This window comes from Ips typographus, linkage group LG3, assembly GCF_016097725.1.
Source record: "Ips typographus isolate SLU linkage group LG3, UJ_Ityp_2.0, whole genome shotgun sequence".
In the NCBI taxonomy this organism is placed as follows: domain Eukaryota; kingdom Metazoa; phylum Arthropoda; class Insecta; order Coleoptera; family Curculionidae; genus Ips; species Ips typographus.
In genome coordinates this window covers 1,803,433-1,826,311 of record NC_138424.1, presented here as the reverse complement: position 1 = coordinate 1,826,311, position 22,879 = coordinate 1,803,433, and the positions used below count along the sequence as shown (strand labels likewise).

The 22,879-nt window shown below is 33.0% G+C and overlaps 1 protein-coding gene across 8 annotated transcripts in view; it reads left to right on the top strand.

Annotated features, from left to right (window-relative positions):
• dati (zinc finger protein datilografo) overlaps positions 1–22,879 on the top strand; it is a 150,109-nt gene that overhangs the window by 46,118 nt on the left and 81,112 nt on the right. For all 8 annotated transcript variants that reach the window (XM_081974613.1, XM_081974615.1, XM_081974616.1 and 5 more), the window contains 2 exons: positions 1,920–2,664; positions 2,719–2,942. In XM_081974613.1, the coding sequence (XP_081830739.1) occupies positions 2,304–2,664; positions 2,719–2,942 (585 nt within the window). In that variant the 5' untranslated portion in view covers positions 1,920–2,303. The remainder of the gene's footprint in view (positions 1–1,919; positions 2,665–2,718; positions 2,943–22,879) is intronic.

The following is a 22,879-nucleotide window of genomic DNA, read 5'->3' as shown; positions in this document are numbered from 1 at the left end:
AAACTAGAGAAACTATAGTGTTTTGAAAAAAAGTGTTAGAACTTAGAAAATACAAAAAATTTGGCTCTAAAACTAACAAAATATTTGTAGCTAATTTTCACTAAATTTTCTAAAAAAAACCTTAAAAACTCACCCTAAACCAGCCTTCAAGTTTCTACATTATTTCTCTTCTCAATTGCTCTATAAACAAGTTTTTTGCCAAATCTGAAAAAATTTCTTTTTAACCTGCATTTTCCTTTGGTTTAAGTTATCTGGAACTTTATACGGTTGACACAAAAATAATTGTCTACTGACGTATTTTTACCATTTATTTTAAGTAGAAAAGTTTGTGTAAACGTAGTCTGCAAATTGTTACTAACTACTAATTTACAGGGTGGTGAAATTAAGTTTGATTTTTTAGATTTTCCTTAAACACCCTGTTCTATTTACCAGTTAGATTGCTAAATTGATCCAAAAAATTTTAAGCTAAAATACAAAAAAACGTATTTTTTTAAGTTTCTAAAATACCTTATAACGTACAATTACCACACAGAGTATCCATTTAATTCTCCGTCGGTGTTTTACAGGTTTTAGTTTTTAATCCTGTTGAAAGGAAGTTTGCAGGATTTACAGGGTGATACAGTTTCCACAGCGGAAACTTCACTTTCAAACTATAGAATCGAAAAACAACAATGACTGTTATGAAAAATTCGAATAGTAAGCGAAAATAGTAACTAAAGAGTAGATTATTTTTACTCTACCTGTTTTCCAAATTTTTTTCCCTGTATACCAAAATTGAACCAAATAATTAGAGAAAGTATAGCAATAGCGGTCTCAAAACAACTTAATTTCGTATACCACTAACTCCAAGTTTTTCTAAGAATAACTTTATTAGAAGTTGAAAAAGTGGCCCTAAAAACGTTGATTTAATTTACACTTAAGATTTTTTTCTTAAATGTTATTAAGAAGACGTTTTAAGGTAGTTTTTACAGAAGCTTAAAACGCCAAAAATAGAAACAAAACCACATTTTTCTGAATATGATTGAAACAAAGTCAATTCCACTAAAACAGCTTTTTCTTCCTTCTGATCAACTAGAAATAGATTTGACTAAAATTTGAGACACCCTGTATACTAGTTTTGTTAAAATATTAATTAACGCATTTTCTTAAAAATAGTAAAAACAGTAAATTCAATGGTAACTACACTTACAAGACTATTCTTAATTAAATTATTAACAATTTTCTGTAATAAAAGCGCATTTTTCAGAAACATTTAGTATATACAGGTTAACCTGGAAAAACACTTATTTTACAATCCCTTGCAGATAAAAACATCCTGTACGTAAAATTTTAAGTGAATTTTCTGTATTTTGTAAGCTAAAAATTTAAGACTTAAAATGGACGTTAGTACAAACAAATTACTGTTTTTTTTTTGGGTTGGGCTAAAGAATTAGTTTACTATTTTCTGTGTCAACTAGGTCAAGAATGTTAAATGAAAACGGTGTGTAAAAAAACAAAATTTATTCAATTTACACAGAAAATTCAGAAATTTAAAAATATTCAGCATGTTAGAAAAAAGGATTTTCCAATATGACACACCCTGTATGGAAAATCAATGTATCCAAATCCAAACAAATATACTTTTAAAACTTGTTTTTTCTTGGTTAAAAGTGTATTCTAAATTTGACAAAATTGGAATTTACTAACCATGGGTATTTCAAATTAGTAAAATGTACAAATGAGAAAAAATGAAAAAGTACTTGTACAAAGCGTATATTATTACTTATACCGTGTTTGGTATTAGACAAAGGGTAATCAATTGACTAGAAGTAGCGGAAAAACGCTAAATTGCTCTGCAAAATGAATTTTTGCACTTTTCGTAACCTTTTTCTGATACTCTTCCAAACTTGTTGAACTGATATTATTTTGTTATCTTCCAGATAACCGACAGTTGATCGAAAGAAAAGGACGCACCTATGCCTTTTCTTGCCTACTGAAACCCAAAGTTCCTACAAATATAGACCTATTATAGTGAGGACAGCCGCCATTAGCTGACCTCACACCGACGCACGCTAGATACTCATCAAACAACTCGTCCTCACCGATCGCTGTGTGCCGCACGCACAGCAACCACCATTTGACCTCAAGCCGTCAAAATAACAGCCAAAATTTTCACCACGGAGGAACAAAACATCCTCAACAACCTCAAAGTAGAACATGAAAATTTAGTGGCGAAATGGCTACAGAACTCGTTTAAGCTACAGGAGAACGCGGCTTTGGATTTGCGGTCGACACCTTTACAACCACTACAGATCAGTCCGCAAATGACCGAGGTCAATAACAGGCCAATTTTTAAGATGAACAACGATTTTTGGAATCAGGCTCGGGGCCCGCCTCAGAACATGCCTCAGAATCTGAGCAACTCGAACCAAAACTCGCCGGTGCCTGGCAGCGCCAACTCGATACCGGCGCACTCGCCCTCGCAACAGTCCAATTCCAGTCAAATCAATATTGTCACACCTGGTGCTATGGCACTGCAACAGCAGACTCAGAACCAGGTGCAACAGAATACTCAGAACGCTCAACAGCAAGCGCAGAACCCAATGACCGCTCAACAGGGTCCGAACAGTCAACAGAGCGGTAGTCAAGTTCAGAACGCTCAGGGACCCCAATTGACGCCGACAGGTTGGTACCACCCATTTTAACAGTATATACCATTGGTAAAATGGTGGGTTACAGGTCAAATGAGTCAAGGTCCTCAGTCCAATGGGCAGAACGACTTCAAACCAAACTCGGTGCAGAACCCGTTAGGTAGTCCAAATCCTAGTCATCTGAGCAGTCCGACGCCTCAATCTGCCCATGGTAATCCTTTCGGACAACCCAATATGATGGGTCCACCATTTGGCAGTGGTACCAACAGTCCGGACAAGCTTATGACCGAGAAAATCGTCAATGAGTTGCAGGTAGGGCATTTTTTAAGTTGTAAGCCTGATTTGTGTGATGTGCGTAGGTTTTTTTTTGAACAAAAAGTCAACAAACAGTTTAATTTAAAATACATACAGTGTGACCCATTTAGAATGGAAACACCCCTATAAAATTTTAGGTTATTAACCGATTTCAATGATTTTTTTTTTGAAATAATTAGGAATGAAATGTCTATTACGGGAGAAAATTTTAAATAATTATTTCAGTTTTCAGGTCATATTACGATACTTTTTCTTGATAGAAAATTTTTATTAGCGATTTTTTTATTGAAAAAATTACTACGCCACTGGATAGTAGCTAGTGTGTGTAGTGCTTTCAAATAGCTGTGACTAAAATTTCATGAAAATCCATTCATTAATAACAAAGTTATGACAAATTAAAATTCAAAAATCCTCTAAGCTAACGGTCACAAAAGAACACCCTGCATCAACTGTTGCCATAGAAATGGTGTTACTATTTACTTGTTTATTATTAATTATTATTAATTGATTAATTTCTAAAAAAAAAATAAACAAATAAAAAAAAAAAAATTTTGGTCACAGCTATTTGAAAGCACTAGTGGCGTAGTAATTTTTCAATAAAAAAATCGCTAATAAAAATTCTCCATTTCTATCAAGAAAAAGTATCGTAATATGACCTGAAAACTGAAATAAATATTTAAAATTTTCTCCCGTAATAGACATTTCATTCCTAATTATTTCAAAAAAAAAATCATTGAAATCGGTTAATAACCTAAAATTTAGGGGTGTTTCCATTCTAAATGGGTCACACTGTATAAGGTGTCCCAAACTTTGATATGTATTACAGAGTGTCCTAAAGTTTTTTCTTCCTACAAACTTGATTTGTTAAGACTGAAGTTTTTTCATATTTTTTACGGTTAAGTTATTTGGGAGTTGTTAACAAAACTAAAACAAAATTATCACAAAATATGGGTGGTTTTGCTGGTGCTTTTGCAAATATCTGAGAAACGGTGACAGATATCAAAAAAACCCGGAGAACCAAAGAAAAATTCTACACAGGACTGCTTCTTGGTTTTTGTGGTTTTTTCGTATCTGTCACCGTTTTTGAGTTATTTAGGTAAGAATCAGGAAACACTTTTTTCTGCATTACTGGAAATTATGCTTTTTTCCACAACTGTCACACATATTTCAGAAATGATACAAAGACTGAAAATCTAACCATGTGTTTGTATAATCACTTTAAAGTAAATATCTCAAAAACTACAACAGAAAAATCATTTATATGGATAGTATAGTATAGAAAATCAACTAATTTTGGAACATTCCCGTATAAAAATGTTAATTAAACGTTACTCACTACCAACAAACCAAACAAACTATAAATTGCTTGAAATACGTTGTTGAATCAGCGATTTTTTTTCTAGGGGGAACTACCGATTTGAGCTGTTTGTTGATTTTCCACTAAAAAAAATGTTTTTGCATCAACTAACTAGGAAAACGCCCGTTAAACATTTACGTAACAATTTTCGTGACACGAACCCGGCTACCCATAAATTAATTCAGCAATTAACTCGGTCATGTCGACTCAAAAAAAAAATCGTTTAATTGGTGCCCCCCCTTTGATGGGTACCAGATGGTCTTCCTGCTAAATACCCGGAGCCATGTGCGAACCAAAAAGGTTCCTAAACCACCCATTTTTCTGTTTAGTGTATTTTTTGGGTTGGTGGGTGTTGGGTACTGAGAAAAGTGCAGTAGTAATGCCGTAAAAGGATTTTTACGACACTAGTGGCCATTAATGCTCGATCTGGTAATTAACCGGACAGTGGCGTAGGGTTTATTTAATATTCATGCCTTAACCAGTTTAGTTGCTAAACTTTGTCAATTATCAAGCCGATTATAGGATGGAAGAGTTAAAAGGTAGTAAAAAATGAATTTCAATATCCCTTCAGGCTGTCTCTTTCTCACGGTTAACTTGATGATTAACTCAGTAGATTTTTCTTGGATTACCCTCTGTATTTGTACTGAAGAACAAAATTACTTACTTGATCAGTCTGAAATAAGTTGGAGCCGAACAGCGTGCGCCATCTGGTATGGGACGCCTTAATTTCCACCTTTTCCCAGGCGTCGTTTTCTTTCTAGTGTAGTGTCGCGACGCTCGGCGTCGTTTTCTGGAGTTAACCTCTTTACAGTGCTATACAGACATTTCAGAATTAAATTACTTCCGGATTTTTTTTCTTTCTCTGTTCACTAGTAAACAAGTATGTATGCAATGTGACAGACAGAGAAAAAGATAAATTTATGACGTGATCATAAATTTGAAATTAGAATGTTAGAGGTCTTGAATGTAAATTTGATAAATAACTAATGTCACGTGATCATATATTTGAAAATTGTTTTAAAAGCTTCAGTTACTGGTAATTCTATTCGAAACTGAATTCTTAGCGTCACGTGACTAATTTTCAAAAAAAAACATTTTTATTTAAGATTTAAATTTTGAGCTCACGTGACAAGTTTGTAGGTTAGGTTTAGAATGTTTCTTTTTTCCGTTTTAACTTGGAATTTTGTATCTAGAAAGTTTCGATTATATAGTTTTTCAGTAAACAGTAAGTGTGATAGAGAGAGAGCACGATATGTCTTTTTAATTGAATTGAAACTTTTTAACTAATTTGAGGTTCTGGAACTTGAAAAACGTCAAAGTTAATTTCACAGTCACGTGATTATAAATTTGGAACTAATTTTGGCTGCAAATGTGAGTTTGCCAGTGTTTTCAATTTAAATAACTAATGTCACGTGATCATATATTTAAAAATTATTATGAAAGCTTCTTTTCCTCGCAAGTCTACTCGAAATTGAATTCTTAGCGTCACGTGAGCAAATTTTTTTTTTTTCACCTAAATTTTGAAAATTTGACCATTTTTAAAATTACAACTTTTGAGGTCACGTGACATTTCTGACAGTTTTGTGGCTACAACCGCGAAAATTTAATTTTCGAAGTTACGTGATCTTTTTGGCAATTTTGTAGGGAAGAATCCTTCTTCCCCCTTTCATAACACTTGAATTTTTGTATTTGGAAAGTTTCAATTAGTTCAATTAAAAAATGTCCGTAAGGGTCATATTGGTTTAAGAATAATTAGAAAGTTTCCGCTAATTTCCATTAATTTGTTAGTTTGTATTAGGCGATTTTTGACTTAAAAATTACAGAAGAAAATAGTGATTTTTTCAAGCAACCACAAGTTGCAAACCCACCAAGTTGTTATGGTCCAAATCCGCTTTAAATAATTTTTCCGTAATGCTATATTATGTGAACAATATGGAAAAATAGCCTTTATATACTTCAATAAAATTAAAAAAACTTGACGATAAAAAGGGTAGTTTTTAAAATTCCGTGAAGTTGTAGAAATTCATGACTTTTTGGCTGAAATGATCACGTGACCAAATTCAAGTTAATGCCTTAAATTTAGTCGCCATTTGCTTTTTTTTAGCACACCAACTAAAACAACTTCCATCATTTATAAAATTCAAATGCAGAACGAGGGTATCTTAATTAATCAACATTTTTTTTCCATAATTTGTTTTCTTTAAGTAATTCTTTCTGAAACGCTCTGTATAAGCATAGACGCCTACGCTGTCGACTTCAGGCCGCATTCTAGACACTAAAAAAAGTGGAAAAAGCAGCAATTAAAATAACGAGTGAAAAATTCCAAACAGTGCAAGAATCACGGTATAGAATTCGCGGTCACATTCCCTCGTACATGTAAAAACCAGTCAGCGTACTTTCTTTCGCCGTGTCGAACAAGTCGACGGAGGCCGAAACGCTTAGACTGTGACCCACGTGAGAATCTCGGGCAAAAATGGCGACTAGGGTCGAAAAAAATCGAGTTATTAAAATGAATTATTTTCCGGTCGAACGATTTGAATGTAAAACTGGGCGGCCATTTTATGGGCAACTAATACCCATGTCGAAACAATATCTTGAATACTTTTGGTAGCTGTTAGAATGTGATTGAAATAGGACCCTGATTTTTGAACGTGTTGCCGAGAGAAGTTAAAATGTGACAATGACAGGTTTCTGTCAAAACTTCCCTCATTTCAAGAATCTAGTCACCTGGAGGTCTTAGATTCTTGACTCGAGGGAAGGGAGTTATTAGCTTGCTATAGTCAACCAGTTCTGTCACATTCTATCCACACTTTTTTTCGGTAATTCTGTATTCAAGAATTAAGCTCCTTTTCACAAGTTTTTCACGTGTTGTGCATGCATTGTCCACCCAAACAAAACGATACTAACCTCATACTAAACAGCTTCTTTCCCAACTAACGCTGCCGGACCTCCAACTTCAACGCACCTCTTCGGCCATTTCGGAGAGGACTTTGGAGGAGTGTTGGACGACTCTTCAGCGAGTGAGTTGGCTTCTTTTCAACCGTGTATAGTATCCGCCCAGATGCTTTTTTTTTCACAAAACAGTTTCAGTTGTCTCCCCCCTTTCCTCCTCAATGTTTTCAGTTTTACCTTCCAATGCATGATTTTTCAGTAGTTTGTATGCTTAGAGAGTGTTTTTGGGTAAAACAAAATGACATTTCTGGGGTATTGGAATAAAAATGTCGAATATTTTTTATAACGGTGAGTATTTTGGTTTTTAAACAATCACACAACATTTACTTATATTGCTCAATTTGAGGACAATTACCGTGACAATGAGTTTTATGTTACATGGCAATTAAAATTGAAATTAGCATGATACAACTTAGCATCTTTACAGGATTTGTTAGGATAATTCATACCCCTTGACTACTGAAAAACTACTGTTAGCCACATTATTTACACAAACTATTTTAACTTCCCACTAAAAAAATTGACCCACTTTCTCTAGCAACTGTACAAACCCTTAACTACCGTTCTAAGGGCCCCTTTTCCCATCAAGGGCTAAAAAAAAACCTACTCAAACATCTAAGCCTTTCCGTATACATTAAAACACGTTTTTGTTCTACGTCCAACAATTAAAAATATCTCTTTGCATCTCGGGGTGAAACAAAAATCAATTGTATCCTATTTAACCCTACAGTGTGAGAAAGAGTTTTAGTTGATGATAATAATAGAGTTTAATTCAGGAGACTTTCTTCCTAGGTGTAAATCTAGTCACTGAAGGGTGTAGAAACCGGTTTTTTGGGTTTGAATACGTGCAAGCAAATTAAGGGTTAATTTTTTTGCTTGAAACAAAAATGTTATCCACAGGGTGTTCTTTAAAAGGGTTTGAAAGATGACCTAGCAGTAGCATAAATTAGTTTTTGTCGTGGCGGTTTCTTTGTCTCAAAAAGGAAGAACGGTTTCGTGTTTTTTAAATAGATTTTCAACGCGGATGATTGATAATGTTTCTCGTGAGAAATTTTAGGCCAATTGCCGTATAAAAATAAGAAGAAGAAGAAATTCTTTTAGCGCCGAGTTTTGTGCCGCATACGGGCAATTTTGCTGGATTGTAGGAGGTGTGGGGGGTTCTAGAAAACCAATAAACCAAATCGACCATAATTCGGGGGTGGAAGTGATCCATTACTTAACATGACTCTCGAAATTTTCGATAATATTCGTGATTGCGGGCAATCAAAAAGAACTTTAATCGTCTGACGTGTACGCGCAAAATTAACGTCAATTTCCCGACAATTAAAACTGTTTCCTGAAAACTTTGCTAAATACCTCCCTGAAAACAGTTAAAAAAAGTTTAAGTAAATTTCCTAAGGAAACACTGCAATACGACCATATGGAAGTTTATGGTCCAATAAGGAAGATTTTGTTTTTAATGGCCATCAAATTGCCCAAGGTGGATTATTATGCTGATTAATTAACTTTACGATGATTCGATGTAACCACAATGTCGTATATTGCCATACAACACAAGTTCAATTATAAACTAAAAAATGTCTGATGAAGCCAAAAAGCAGAAACGCCTGTCGCCGGGTTATCATCCTTGTTTCTTTCTGCTTCATTTTTTTTTCGGAATTTACCCAAAAAACACTTTTCTGTCATTTTCTGGTGCAGTGCCGGATTTAGAAAAGTGCTAGTAAATTTTTGAACGCGGTGTAAGGTGGAAAAAACACAAATTTCCTACAAATCAGGGAACAGGCGAATACGAAAATGCATTAATTGTAGAAATATTGAAATAGTAGCGCAGAAAACAAGAAATGTCACATCTTAACTATTTACATTAAAAGTGATAACAACATATCCCTATTTTGCAGTAGAAATTGGGTTAATTTTTAAAAAAGTAGTTTGGGGTGCTTTCTGTCACTTTTTGTTTTGTAAGTCCTCAGGGAGCCCCTTAAATGCAAAAACACCTTAATACAATCTTGTAGAGAATAAAATTTCCTACAACTTTCCATATTTACATGTTTTTGTAACTCCTCAAATAACGAACCTACGCTTAGTTGGTGCATCCTGTCACTTTTTGCCTTGTAACTCCTTAAAAGAGATCCCTAATATAATTTTAAAGGTCACGTGAGACTTTTTTACATCAAAATACAATTTGAAGGTCACTCAACGTGAAAATAAAATCCTGAAGGTTACGTGACTGTTTTAAAGGTCAAAATATTATCTGAATGGTCACGTGACCGTTTCTAACTTTTAACTGATGTTTTTTTCAATCAAGTCACGTTACAGGTTTTGAAGTGAAAACGGTCACGTGTCGTATTTTCAATCATCAAATTTAATTTTAAACGTCACGTGACACTTTTTTAAATGTCAAAACGTAATTTAAAGGTCACGTAACTATTTTAAATCTCAAAATATTATTTGAAAGGTTTTTCAGTTTAAACAGATATTTTTAAACAACGTGACAATTTTTATTTTTTTTAAAAGGTCACGTGACTGTTGGTTTTAAACTGATTCACGTGACTCTTTTTGACGTTCTAACGGAATTTACTCATATCATTCAACTTGGTTAGTAAGCAAAAATGAGCTCTATTTACTGTTTTTTGGCACCAAACGAACAAGCATTTCCTAGAAAGTCCAAGTTTGTCAAACTATAGTGGAGATCCTAATTAAAAAGTTAATTATGAAAACTAACATTTTCCAAATCGTTGTTTGTGTAGATAAAGTTGAAATTCGTTTAAATCAGATTAACGTTCTTACGTAATTTACTGATACTACTCAACTTGGTAGTAAGCAAAAATGAACTCTATTGACAGTTTTGGTTATTGGCACTTAACCAACAAGCAATTCCTAGAAAGTCCAAATTGGTCAATTTACTGACTTTTCATTACAGAATTTTAGTAGTAAGTGTTAGGTTAAGTGTAAAAGTGTTTTTGGTTAAGATACTACTTATTAATTTTATTGCTTTTTCACTCTATTTCGGTTATTTTGTATCTTCCATTTGGGTCACATTTTTATAAAGTAAAAATAAAAACTGCACAATTTGGCGTTTTAAAAAAAAAATTTTGAGTGCTCTTTTAGGAAAAATCCATTATATCACAAAGTATGTGCCAATTAAACATAATATTTGACAAAGCATGAAATTATTGAAATTACATATTTAAGGAAGAAAATCGAATTTGGCATTGAAATGGTGCAAAAACAAAAATGTCAATAAGGATGGTTGGTTTATTAAAAATTGAACAAAAATTTGAATGCCATCTTGTTCATATTTTGTGAAAAAACGATAATTGGAAGTTACTTTGAAGAAAAAACTAAAACAAAAAGGTTAGTAGAGATCATTTTGCTAAAAATTTTTTAATAAGCAGTTCTTTTAATATTCTGTTGTTTTAAGGTAATTCTAACATTTTTGTATTTATTACATTTTCTGTGAATTATTAAAAATAATCCTATTAATAATGTTAAATAACTTTATAACCTTTTGTCATGTTGCCACACAAATTATTAAGTCGATTCGCCCTTTAGTCCGGAAGTGGCAGACTTATTGTGTACAAAAATTGATTAGTTTAACCAAAAAGACCAATTTTTTCAATTTCCTTTAGGAAATCACAAGAAACTAACATCAATAGAAGAAAACCGAATCAATTTCATAGTGTAGGTATGCAAGTAGAAAACCCATAAAACCAATTTTATATCGTTTTTACAGGGGGCAATAAAATGACCTGGGACATAGATAAACTAGTAATTTATTAAAAGAAGTTTGCGCATTGACTTTTATTGGTTGATTTTACGGCTTTGCGCGTTTTGTTTAAATAAAAAAAAAAACATTTTTTGTGCAGAAACTTGATTGGTTACGACCGCAGGTGAACAAACTCGTCTGTAATAACCCACGCTGTAGAATCGTGACGAGGGGTGGTTCACCCCAAACCAATACTTAGCCCTTAATAAAAGGGTGGTCCCACCCTACGGGAAAAAATGAAGTGTATTGAAAAGAGTTCGATTTGTAATAATTTGGCACGAAAAAATGGAAGCATCCAGCTATTATCGAATTAAGCAACTTTGCTGTGTTTAAGGGGGATTGTTAAATTCGTTTGCCACCCCTCTTTCCGACTGGGGTGATTCGAAAACTCTCGGGGGCCTAAAAACCCAAATAGCGAATTGTAAAAGGCAACAAATGAGGGCACATGCACGCACAATGTTACGCATTTTCTCTGTACCATCATGTACCAACCATAAGCAATAAAAAATAGGCAACCACCCTTCGATTTGCGGATAAAAGCAGAGCAAAAACCAGGAAAGACCAAAGTGCACTGCCACGGCAAAAAGGCAATAGACTGGGCGAGATAAAAATAATAAAACTGCTGACCTGCACAATATAAAATCTTAAGACCGTTTCTTAAGAGTCAACGGTCGATGACTAGACATGGGCTAAGGTTTATCGATACTGTGTACAACTGCAAGTGCCAAAGCAATCGACCCACAGTCGTTGGGCGAAACCCAGCTCTAGCTGATGCAACTCCTCCTGCATACAGCAAAAAACCGGTTATTGGTCTGGTCAGCCCGGAGGAAAAAATCGACCTAGGCTTTCCATACATACATAAGCAGTAGAAAAAAAGACGCCCAGAAGAAAAGGAGATTAAAAGAAGAGCGGTCGTACAAATTGCGAAGAATGCACGCGAATCACGACCCAGGTTTACTCTAAAAATACATTAGAATCTGATTAACGACCTATGCAAAAAAATCAAGTCATGTTGTATAATTACAGGGTGAGAGTTTTTAAACAATCCATTTTGGTCCACTGTGTAATTTTTCAGTAGAATAACGAGACAAAAAAATGATTTTTTTGTATGAGTACATAGTTGTATTTTTTAAAACCTAATCAATGGTAAAAATATGATCAATCAGTAGAATTCAACTTTAATACACGATTATCAGTAGAATGAAAAAAAAATTTGCTTTAACAGTTGTTGATCATTACAAACAACTTTTTGGTAGAAAAAATTACTAGAATTTTAAGGAAAAGTTTGGGTAATTTTAAAACATCTTGTATAATTAAAATTATGTCTAGAATATAGTCGACATTCGTATCTAAACTTTCTTAAGTAAAGTTTTGTTCTAAATCTAAAAATAAAGCTGATAATGTAGGGTGGACAAAATTCAATCAATAACCCTGTACACTGGGTGTCTCAAAAAAAAAGATACCTACAAGTGTCAATTTTATCCTTTTAACTTGTTTTATACATATTTATTTTAAATTTGTGGCTTAATTATTGTTAATCTTATTCACTGACTGTGTTATTTTTGGAACTAAAATTCAAACTTTCTTGACACCCTGTAAATCAAACATTTTTAAAATCTACGTCTGGTAACAAATTAATATTGTTTTTTTTTATTGATTTTGCTTAGATTTTTTTTTAAATTTATTTAAACCGTAATTGATAATTAATTGATTTTTTTGTTTAGTTTCAGTATGCAAAATTGCATTGTTTGTCACGTTATCAGCTTTTAAAAGTTTGTATATTATTATAATTAAGTAAAACTAGAAAAGTAGTAAGGGACAAAGTGATTAAGAAAATTATAATAAATTATACAGTGCCTTTTAAAGCAAATAGACAAGTCAAAAAACAACTGAGAAAATTAAACCTTTTAGTATTAATATGCTTTTTGTTGTGCAAGAGGACGTTTCTAGAACAATCAAAAAGTCTTGACAAAAATCGCTTTTTTAACTTTTTTGTAGCGCTTTTATTTGAAAAATCATGAAAAATTCTATAAAATGAGCCAAAACACGTCTCTTTAGCTCTTCAAATGTCCGAGATATTTAAAATAAAAAAATACTTAAAAATATTTTATGCAAAACTTTAAATCGACTTGCAATGACACTGCAAGTCAACTCTTAAGTTAAAAATATACAGAAAAATAAGTCAAAAAAGTTAAAATGTACTTGTAAACTCAAAACTGGTCAAAATTTGATTTTCAATGGTTGAAAATTGACTTGTCAAGTCAGTTTTTAATCTGAAAGTGTACACATAAATGACTTCTTTCGATTAAAATAGCATCCTTGCAGTCATGTGACCATATTTAAGAGTAAAATGTTGTTCTGACAATCACGTGACCAATTTTGCGTTTGAAATGAATTTCTGAAGGTCACGTGATTGTTTTCAACTGTCAAATTCACTTACTTTACGTGGTAGTTCTATTCAGATTCAAATGGAAGTTACTTCAATCATTTTACGGTTAATTGCATCCTTGTAGTCACGTGACCATATTTAAGATTAAAATGTTGTTCTAACAATCACGTGACCATTTTTGCGTTTGAAATGAATTTCTGAAGGTCACGTGATTGTTTTCAACTGTCAAATTCACTTACTTTACGTGGTAGTTTCTATTCAAGATTCAAATGAAAGTTACTTCACTCATTTTACGGTTAATAGCATTCTTGTAGTCACGTGACCATATTTAAAGTTGAAATGCTGTTCTGAAGATCGCGTGATTGTTTTTTAACCTGCAAGTTCACCTACAAATATCACGTGACTACTTTCAACAGTCTGATGGAATCTTGCAGTCACGTGACCATATTTTAAGTTAAGATACTGTTTTGACGGACACGTGACCAAACATAAAAATCAAACAAAATTTGTTATAATTTGCACCAGCATTGACAACCGAACTCTAATCTGACAGGATGGTAAACTGTCAAAAATGTCCAAAGGCTACTGACTTTAAAAGCTTTTTTGTTAAAGTGACAAATGGTCACGTGCTCAAAAAAATTGTGAATTATTGAAAAACTAGAGTCAAGCAGAAGAAAGACCTTGTATTTTATTGTATTTTTCAATAGTCCTATCGATTTCAAATATTTTTTATGTATCATAACCTATATCTATCTACAACGGTTTTCGAGATCCGTTTTGCTCTATCTCATTTTGGTTAGGAGTTATGACACTTGAAAACCTGAAAGTGTCATTTTTTAAACGTCAATATCTCGAAAACCGTTGTAGATAGATATGATAGGCATGAAAAATATTTGAAATCGATAGGGCTATTCAAAAATACAATAACATACAGGGTGTTTCATTTAAAATAATGGACTTAGATACCTTGACTTTTAAGTCAAGTTAAAATTTATTTGACGTGGATTTCAATTCTTGAAAATGCTCTTAAATGAAAATTTTACTGAAATTATGATAATTTACAATCACATCATTCTGTGTGAATATCGCAAAAACCAAACTGATATACTAAATACTATAGTAAGTCTCAAAGCAAATGACAATCGCATGACAAGGCTTAAAATTTGAATACGTCTAACAAAAAAAAAAACTAGTCACAGCGATTAAAACTACATCTCAACACCTCAAACAGTGGCATGATACGGCGTAAAATCCGGTTCACACATACCCCAAAAAAAAAAAAAACTACCCCTATATTAGTTTTAAATGAAGGGTTTTTTTTGGGTAGCTCTGGGATTACTAGCAAATTTACCCCGCTTTGTTCTAGTCTTATGAATACAGCGTTTTTTCTGCCTGACGCAAAAAAAGTGCTAAAGTAAATATTACGCCACGAGAAAAATTGGGGGAGAAACGAATGAATGGGAAAAAAATTGGAACGCCACTGACCAACCTCAACGAGTTCATTCATTCCGGTCTTTTTTTTTTAAGCCGGCAACGTACGTTTGTGCCATTAAACCCGGAAAAAGGTTCATAAAAATTCCTGGGCCGCGATTTGACCCTCGTCAACTCGTTGGCCAAAAATTTTAAAACGGTCACGTTTACACCGTATACTTTTAATCCGTCGTGAAAGTTCGATCTAAATTATTGTAAGTTTTGTTTTTGATTTTTTTTTAGTATACAGGGTGTTTACATTGTTTAGGTTGAGGAGAAGAAGATTTTTGAAGATTATATAAGGTTTTTACCACTTTATATTTTTCCAAATTTTTTAGTCCTACTGTGGTTAAAAAAAATACAAATTTACGAAAATACCTTCAAAAAAAACTTAATAGAGTGTAATTTTGGTTGCTGACAGCATTTTTAAAGCCAGAAATAGGAAATTTCACTTTGAAGGAAAAGTTTACTTTTCTTTTAATGCCTCTAAAAAGACATCTGAAAAGCTAAGAAAAATACATCTAAAATGGTAAGATGCTATTAAAATTACCTTGAATCAGTTAGTAATATTGTAAAAATGTCAATTATTTTTAAATGTTTGCAAGGATTTTTCAAAAAAACTAATATTATTGTTTTTGGCCTCAAACTTGTGTTTTTTTGTTTGAAAAACAATTTTTTTTCTTTTTCCATTTTTGTTCCCTTCTGGAAGCCTTTTGAATAAGTTTTAAAATATTATAATTTTTCCCTCTATTTTGAATCTTCTAAGGTTTTACAATTTTTTTTTTGCATAAAACTACTAGATATAAATATATTAAACATCCTCCAAATTTCAGCTCGTTAACCCAAAAGGTTTCAGAGATATTGCAACCAAACTGGTCTGAAAATATGTTCAACTTTTATGCCCTCTAGCGGCTAAACGGTATAAACCGCAATCATATTTAGGCATATTTTTAGAAACCTTATAAACTTGACTATTTTTCATCTTTACAGCTCTTCTGACGTAGGTTGTTATAAATAACCGAGTTATAAGCGATCTTAGTAAAAGTTGTCAAAAAAAATGTTACAAATTGTAATGGTAGCCTTTCAGATTTGACATAATGACAAAAGGTCAATTTTGAACTGTAAATTCGACTGCAACGTTGCCAAACTGTAATTTTTTTGATAATTGAGCGAAAAACCCCATAAAAGCCAACATTGTTGTTTTTGATCTTTTGGGTTTAAAATTGTATTTTTTTTTTTCGAAGGGGAATTTTTTGGTATTTTTAATGTTTTATGACGAATTACACTAACGTGTTTACAAGTACTCTAGCCAAGCTTTTGATTTGACTGTGCCATTTTGTATCTGAATTGTCACAGTCAAATATCTTAAATACGTTGGTGTAATTAGCCATTATACGTTAAGTGGAATTGAATTTCGAATGTGACAAACGGAATGCAAAAAGTTACAGTCAAAACAAAATTATTGCCAAGACTACAAAGATCACGTGACTTGTGTAGTGTCGAAACACAATACTAAACAGACTGCAACGTTGTCAAACTGTCATTTTTTGATAATTGAGCGAAAACTTCATAAAAGCCAACATTGTTATTTTTGGTCTTTTTTTTTCCGAAGGGGAATTTTTTGGCATTTTCCACTTTCTGGATGAGTTAAGCCTAATTTTCTTTTTTTGGCATTAAATTACCAATCTTTTAACAAAATAGTATAGACAACAAATGGGTCCCTTTAAGGGTTCCAATCAAATTCCAAGTTTCAGCACGCTAACTCAAAAGGTTAAGGAGATATTGCAAAAATTGGTTTAAAACTGCCAGATAGCTCTAAAATTATCTTAAAACTCATAGGATTGTCTTAGAAATGCTTAATATCTCTGAAAGTGACAAAAAGTGTTTGCCTCTAAAATTATTTTAAATCTTTCAAGTATATGTAACGATTACAGGTGTCCTCAATATTCTGGAAATATTTTTGAAAACTACCCCAGATGTTTCTAAAAGTAATCTGGAATCTCCGATAAATATTTGCAAAATTTCTAGATGGTTCTAACATGATCTTGAAACTCTTAAACTGACTTGAAGGAAGCTGGTTACTGATCACATGACTAAAATTGAGATATCTAATGGTGCTAATTAATTCCAACAAAACATGCACATTTCTTTACCTTGTTAAGCAAAGAATACAATTAATCACCGACTAAATTGCTCATAAAAGCACACAAACTGACTCGGTAATGTAAAATTTAAATAAATGGTACCTCTTTGTTCCAAAAGGTAAAATTCACGAAGGTCTACTTCTTTTCCCGATTGCGTACCAACGCTATTAAACAGATATTGAAAACGCAATTAAAATTTCTAATACGTCGGATTTATTCAGCAACAACCATGGCGATATATGTTGCGTTTAAGTGGAAGGCAATTAACATTTCTTCCTGTGCAGAATTGATAATCTGACCATAATAAGTGGTTTGATCCCAATAACAAACGTTTCCCAAGCCATTTTCTTCTAGAGAAACAGTTTCGTAATTTTTCTCAATTAACAGACGCTTCGACAACTTTTTAAGACCGAAAAAGAGTTAAAGAAAATGTTTTCTAACTGAATTACCGCTAAGTGCCTCCATTCTTTTATCTCCTTCAAACCACTTAAAAATAAATTCTTATTTTCTTTTGTGGAAAACACGAGTTTTAAAGCGGACCAAAGTTTTCTCTCAACTTTTCCTCTTTTTTTTTACCTTTTGAGATTCAATCGGACGGTTTTTGCCCCGGAAACTGTTTATACTTGGCCAACAGAAAAAAGTTGATTTTTAACTTTTGTTTGTTGTTTGGTTTAGGGTCTTTTGTATGGTTGATTCGAAATTAGCGAAAAATAATTTAATAAGCATTATGAGGTATTTTTAAGGCATTTAAGACTATTTTGAGGCATTGTCTGTCTATTTCAAAATATTTTGTATTTTTATTCGAATTTTGAGCAAAATGAAACCTATTTTAAGGAATTTACCAATTTTTCAACCATTCAATGTTTGAACTACATTTTTAAGGTCACGTGACGTGGCTTTTACAGTGTTGCGAGCTCTAAAATGGCATAATCAAAGTCACGTGATGTGTTTATTGCAATTTCAGCTTTTACAACCAAATGATCAACACCTTTAAATTACATTTTAAAGTCACGTGACTGTTTTTTGACAGGTGTCAGTTAGCTTTGCCAGTGTTGCAAGCTCTAAAATGGCATAATCAAAGTCACGTGGTGGGTCTTTTGCAATTTCAGCTTTTACAACTGTCTAAATTTAATTTACCAAATGATCAACATTTAAATTACATTTTAAAGTCACGTGACTGTTTTTGACAGGTGTCAGTTGGCTTTGCCAGTGTTGCGAGCTCTAAAATGGCATAATCAAAGTCACGTGATGTGTCACTTGCAATTTCAGCTTTTACAACTGTCTAAAATAATCTAAATTTAATTTACCAAATTTTTAAATTTTAAACCACATTTTAAAGGTCACGTGACTAATTTTGACAGATGTCAACTGGCCTTTACAGTGTTGCAAGAACATGCCGAATTGCGTTTTCAACTTCACGTAACGTGTATTTTGCAATTTAAGTTTTTACATAACTGTCCAAATTTAATTTACCATTTTTTTAAGTTTAAACTGCGTTTTGAAGTTCACGTGACTGTTTTTGACAATGTCAACTGGCCTTTACAATGTTGCAAGCTCGAAAATTGAATTATCAAGTCACGTGATCTAGTTCTTACAATTTTACTTTTGTCTAAATTTAAATTACCAATTTTTCAACTGTTTCTTTTAAATGATAAGTGTCTTTATTTGACACGTGCTAACTTGATTACTATGACAGTTAGAAGATTCGTGCGAACGTCAAAATATAACCTGTAATTTCAGGCAACCGTACAACAAATATTTTTTGTTTGTCAGAATTTGGAAAAACAGTCACCTGACCTTAGAAAATCAATTTGAAGCTTTCGACACAAAGTCAAATCAAGTGTCAAAAATTTGGTAAAACCTTTACGTTATCACCTAACCTAACCTAACATCTGTCACGTGACCATAAAAAAATAGTTTTAAGGGTGTATTTCATCAAGATTCATCATTACACATCAATACCAGGGGACTTGTAACTAAATATAAGAATGCCACAAATGTGTAAACATTTGAAGGTATCCTGAGAGTTTAAATAATTTAAAGGCATTTCGATGTATTTCAAGGCAGTTTGAGGCATTTTAGGCAGTTTACCCCTCGTATTTTCCTTAATTCTTTCAACCTGACCAAACAAAATCCCTAATCTAACTTAAAATGAAATTGATGCCATATAGTCCAGTGATTTGGCGCCATTTTTCTTCTTCTTTTCAACTACTGAAAAAGTGGCGCAAATTATACAACCTAACCAAACAATATCAACAGAACTTTATTTTGCCTTTCCCAAGATCAAATCCATTCACTTTTATTCTTTATAACTGGGTTATTTGAGCCAAACTACATTTGGTGAAATAAAACAAAAATTGGCAACAATGTCTTGAGATTTTCGAAAACTCGTAATTTATAAGGTTTAAAGTATACCAATATGGCGTTTGCATAAGTCTGGCAATAGCGCTTATATTAAATTAACCGTCATATTTAGGAGGAAGTATTAACCTAAGTTTTAAGCTGTAGTAACATAGGACATGTTGTTTTATCGGAATGAGTTAAAATGAGACAGATATTGTAAACACTGATGCCAAAATACGTCTAAAGGTTTTTTGTCATCATTCACTTTGGCAAGAACTTTTGATATTTGTGACGTCATTCTAATTTAGGTTGGTTTTTCATATATCCTAGCCTATTTAAATTATACTGTGTGTCACTAAATGTGACAATATAAAGGTGAATGAATTTTAGCATTGAAAGTAATCTGAAAATGTAAAAGTGTGTAGCACATTAAACCAACACTGCATGACCTGACCAAGCCAACAATGTACCTATACAGGGTGTCCCATAAATACACAAATAGTGGTGGTGTTGATATTTCGGAAAAACTATTTTCTCAGTGGCTTGTGAAAATTCGTTATGAGACAAATGGTCGTTTTGGAATTTATGCAACGAATTTTTCCGGTTCAACTTTATTATAAAATACAGTGGCAATTTTCTTCGGGGCGCAGTTTAAGGAAACGCCGAGACGATAATTTTGTTTTCTAATATAGAAGATATTGACATGCGATATGATGAAATTACGTTTCGTAGTTGTAATTTGAAAATTTTTAGCTAATAACGGCCCGAGATCACGCCACATATAAGCCGGACTTGTGAACCAGTGGCGCCGTTTTTTTTTCAACTGAACCAGTGACGTGCGTAAATAACGTATTCGTAACGCGTCTACGTGTGGCCGATTAAGTTCCCGACCACACACAACATTTTTCAAATCCTGCACGAAACGGCCTTGACGCAAAAAACTCGACGATAATTCGGCTGGGGCCGTTTTTAGCGTTCAGCAGGATTTTTTCTGGGCCACCGAGTCAATAACCCTCGAATCTAAACAATACACACTTGCAGCAAACGGCTACGTTTACATCGCATATCATTCGTCAATCCCAGCACTGTTCATGGTTTATGATTGGTCAAAAAAATGTCAAACTGTCAAATTCAAAAGCATCTGTCAGAAGCAGCTTAACGTATTAATGCACCGCCCTCTATACTAGAAAGCCTAAAATGTCACTTTTAATGGCGACGATAGCGGTTTTTCTTTTATACACAAACGTATGCAGATGCAGTAAGAAATATGTATTTTTTTTTATTTCGTGGAGTTGATTTCAAGTTGTGAGTAAAAAATCAAAGCTTTTTATATACAATCAAGTCCAGCCTAAACAAATTGGTTAGAACATTTGTCCTGGAAAGTACAACACACAGCAAACTAGTTTAAACACTGTTTAATCTAAGAAAATCTGTAAATCCTTGAAACTAGGTAAGCAAAACTGGTAAATGGTTCTTATGTTATTACCAAGAACATTCATTCAAAATTATTTTTGTTGCCCTCACAATGAAGGATGTTTTAAAATGTAACTCACATACCTGTGCATGTAACAAGTACCTAATAAGTTTACTGTACTAGAAAGCACTGGTACTTACCATTGAGTATAGTGTTGAAGTAAAATCATCCCACTTCAAAGTGTTCAACCACTGTTGAGTTAGATCCGGTTTTTTTAAGGTAAAAAACTGACACGGTTGGGCTTTTTCTTGAATTGCTGTTACAATGTGGCTTGAAAAACTTATGAACAAAAATAACTTACGCAAATAACCTCAAGTTTTGATTTTAAACCGTAAAAATTCATCTAATCCTCAAAAAACTCAATTTCCACAATACAAACTGTCACTACTATTCCCGCCATATTGCAATTTTTGACAAGCACCTTCTAGGCTTTCTAGTATAGTAGGCGGTGCACCAACGCATTTAAGATATTTGACTGTGACAATTCAGACGCAAAATGATACAGTCAAAACTTGGATAGAGTGTCTTTAAACACGTCAGTGCAATTCGTCATAAAACATTAAAAATCAAGTCGCCTGTAAGTAAGTAAATCACGTGATTTCACTCTATTCAAGCTTCCTAGAGTAACACCTGAGTAGTAAATGAATACACGTTGTTTTATGTCTTTTTGGGACAAAAATCCAACTCACGCAAGTAAATAATAATCCAGCCATTCTTAACGTGCTGTTGAGGTGTTAATTTTCTAGATTTTCACTGTTTTATAGTACAAAAAAAACTGTAAAACTAACTGTCACAATTTAAGCATTGCAACTGTCAGCAGTGTCAATGTTGGGAAAATCAATGAAATGACAACTAGGACCCGGATAATTCATTGCGTAAATTTCAGTACAGCTTGCTGCTTTTTCTTGACCAATCACAAACAACAAAATACGACACATGTGTACGTAATCATTAAAGTAACATTTTTTGACTGTTTGTAAACTTGCAGTCTTAAAAGGGAGGGAACCGGAAAAAAATCCCCCAGATTGCGATTTTAATCCGTCGATTAACCGGGGCGTTAAAGCAAACAATCGCCCCGGAGGGCCCAAAAAATGAATCTCGCGCCCTTTTTATTTGACTAAGGGCAGAAATTAAAAATCATCGGCGTGTGAAAAAATTGGATTTTATTTGAGCGGTATCAAATAAAAGTTTTATCAGGCTTGCGTTAATCTTTGTTTTTTTTTAAAAAAGCCTTTCACGGCCCTTTGTCTGTGCTTTTTACGGCTATTTAAACGCCACTCGGATGAGCCTATCCCACAATTAAAAAGAAAATCAGTTTTCAGTGCAGAAATATAATATTTGTTTTCAAATTTCAAGCAAAAATCAAACAAAATGTGTGTAATATTTCCTGGAAGAGTGACCTGACAAGTATGACATATTATACGTCAATACCGTCATTTGTTTGTCTGATTAAAAGGTTAAGTTGTTCTGTTATTCATTATTAATTATGATTCTTTAATAGTTTAATTATTTTTAAAAAATGTGTAATCTAACTTACCACCATAATTAACACCCTACGAATGGCCCTAAAAAGCAAAAATTTTTTGTCAAAATCATTTGTGAAAAATTTTAGTTATTCTGCAAAATTTATAGGCCTTTTCAAGTATTTTCAGACATTCTACAACAATTTTAGTTTTTTTTCCATGTTTTTAGTTCTTTTGTAACATTTTCAAATCTTTTTGAAGCTTTTAGACCATTTGCCATATTTTAGAACATTTTGTTTCTAGGACTTTTCCAACACTTCTAGGACTCATTGAAGGTTTTAAAACCATTTGCTGGTATTTTTAGACATTTTTAGGCTTTTTTAAACTTTCCCAGACTTTTTGCAACATTTTTAGACATTCTGGAAAGTTCGTAATCCTTTTTCAACATTTTCCAGACTTTTGCAACATTTCTAGAACTTACTGAAGGTTTTGAAACCTTTTGCAGTATTTTTAGACATTCTGCAAAATTTTAGGTCCTTTATAACATTTCTAAGGGTTTTTGAAGGTTTTTAGAAC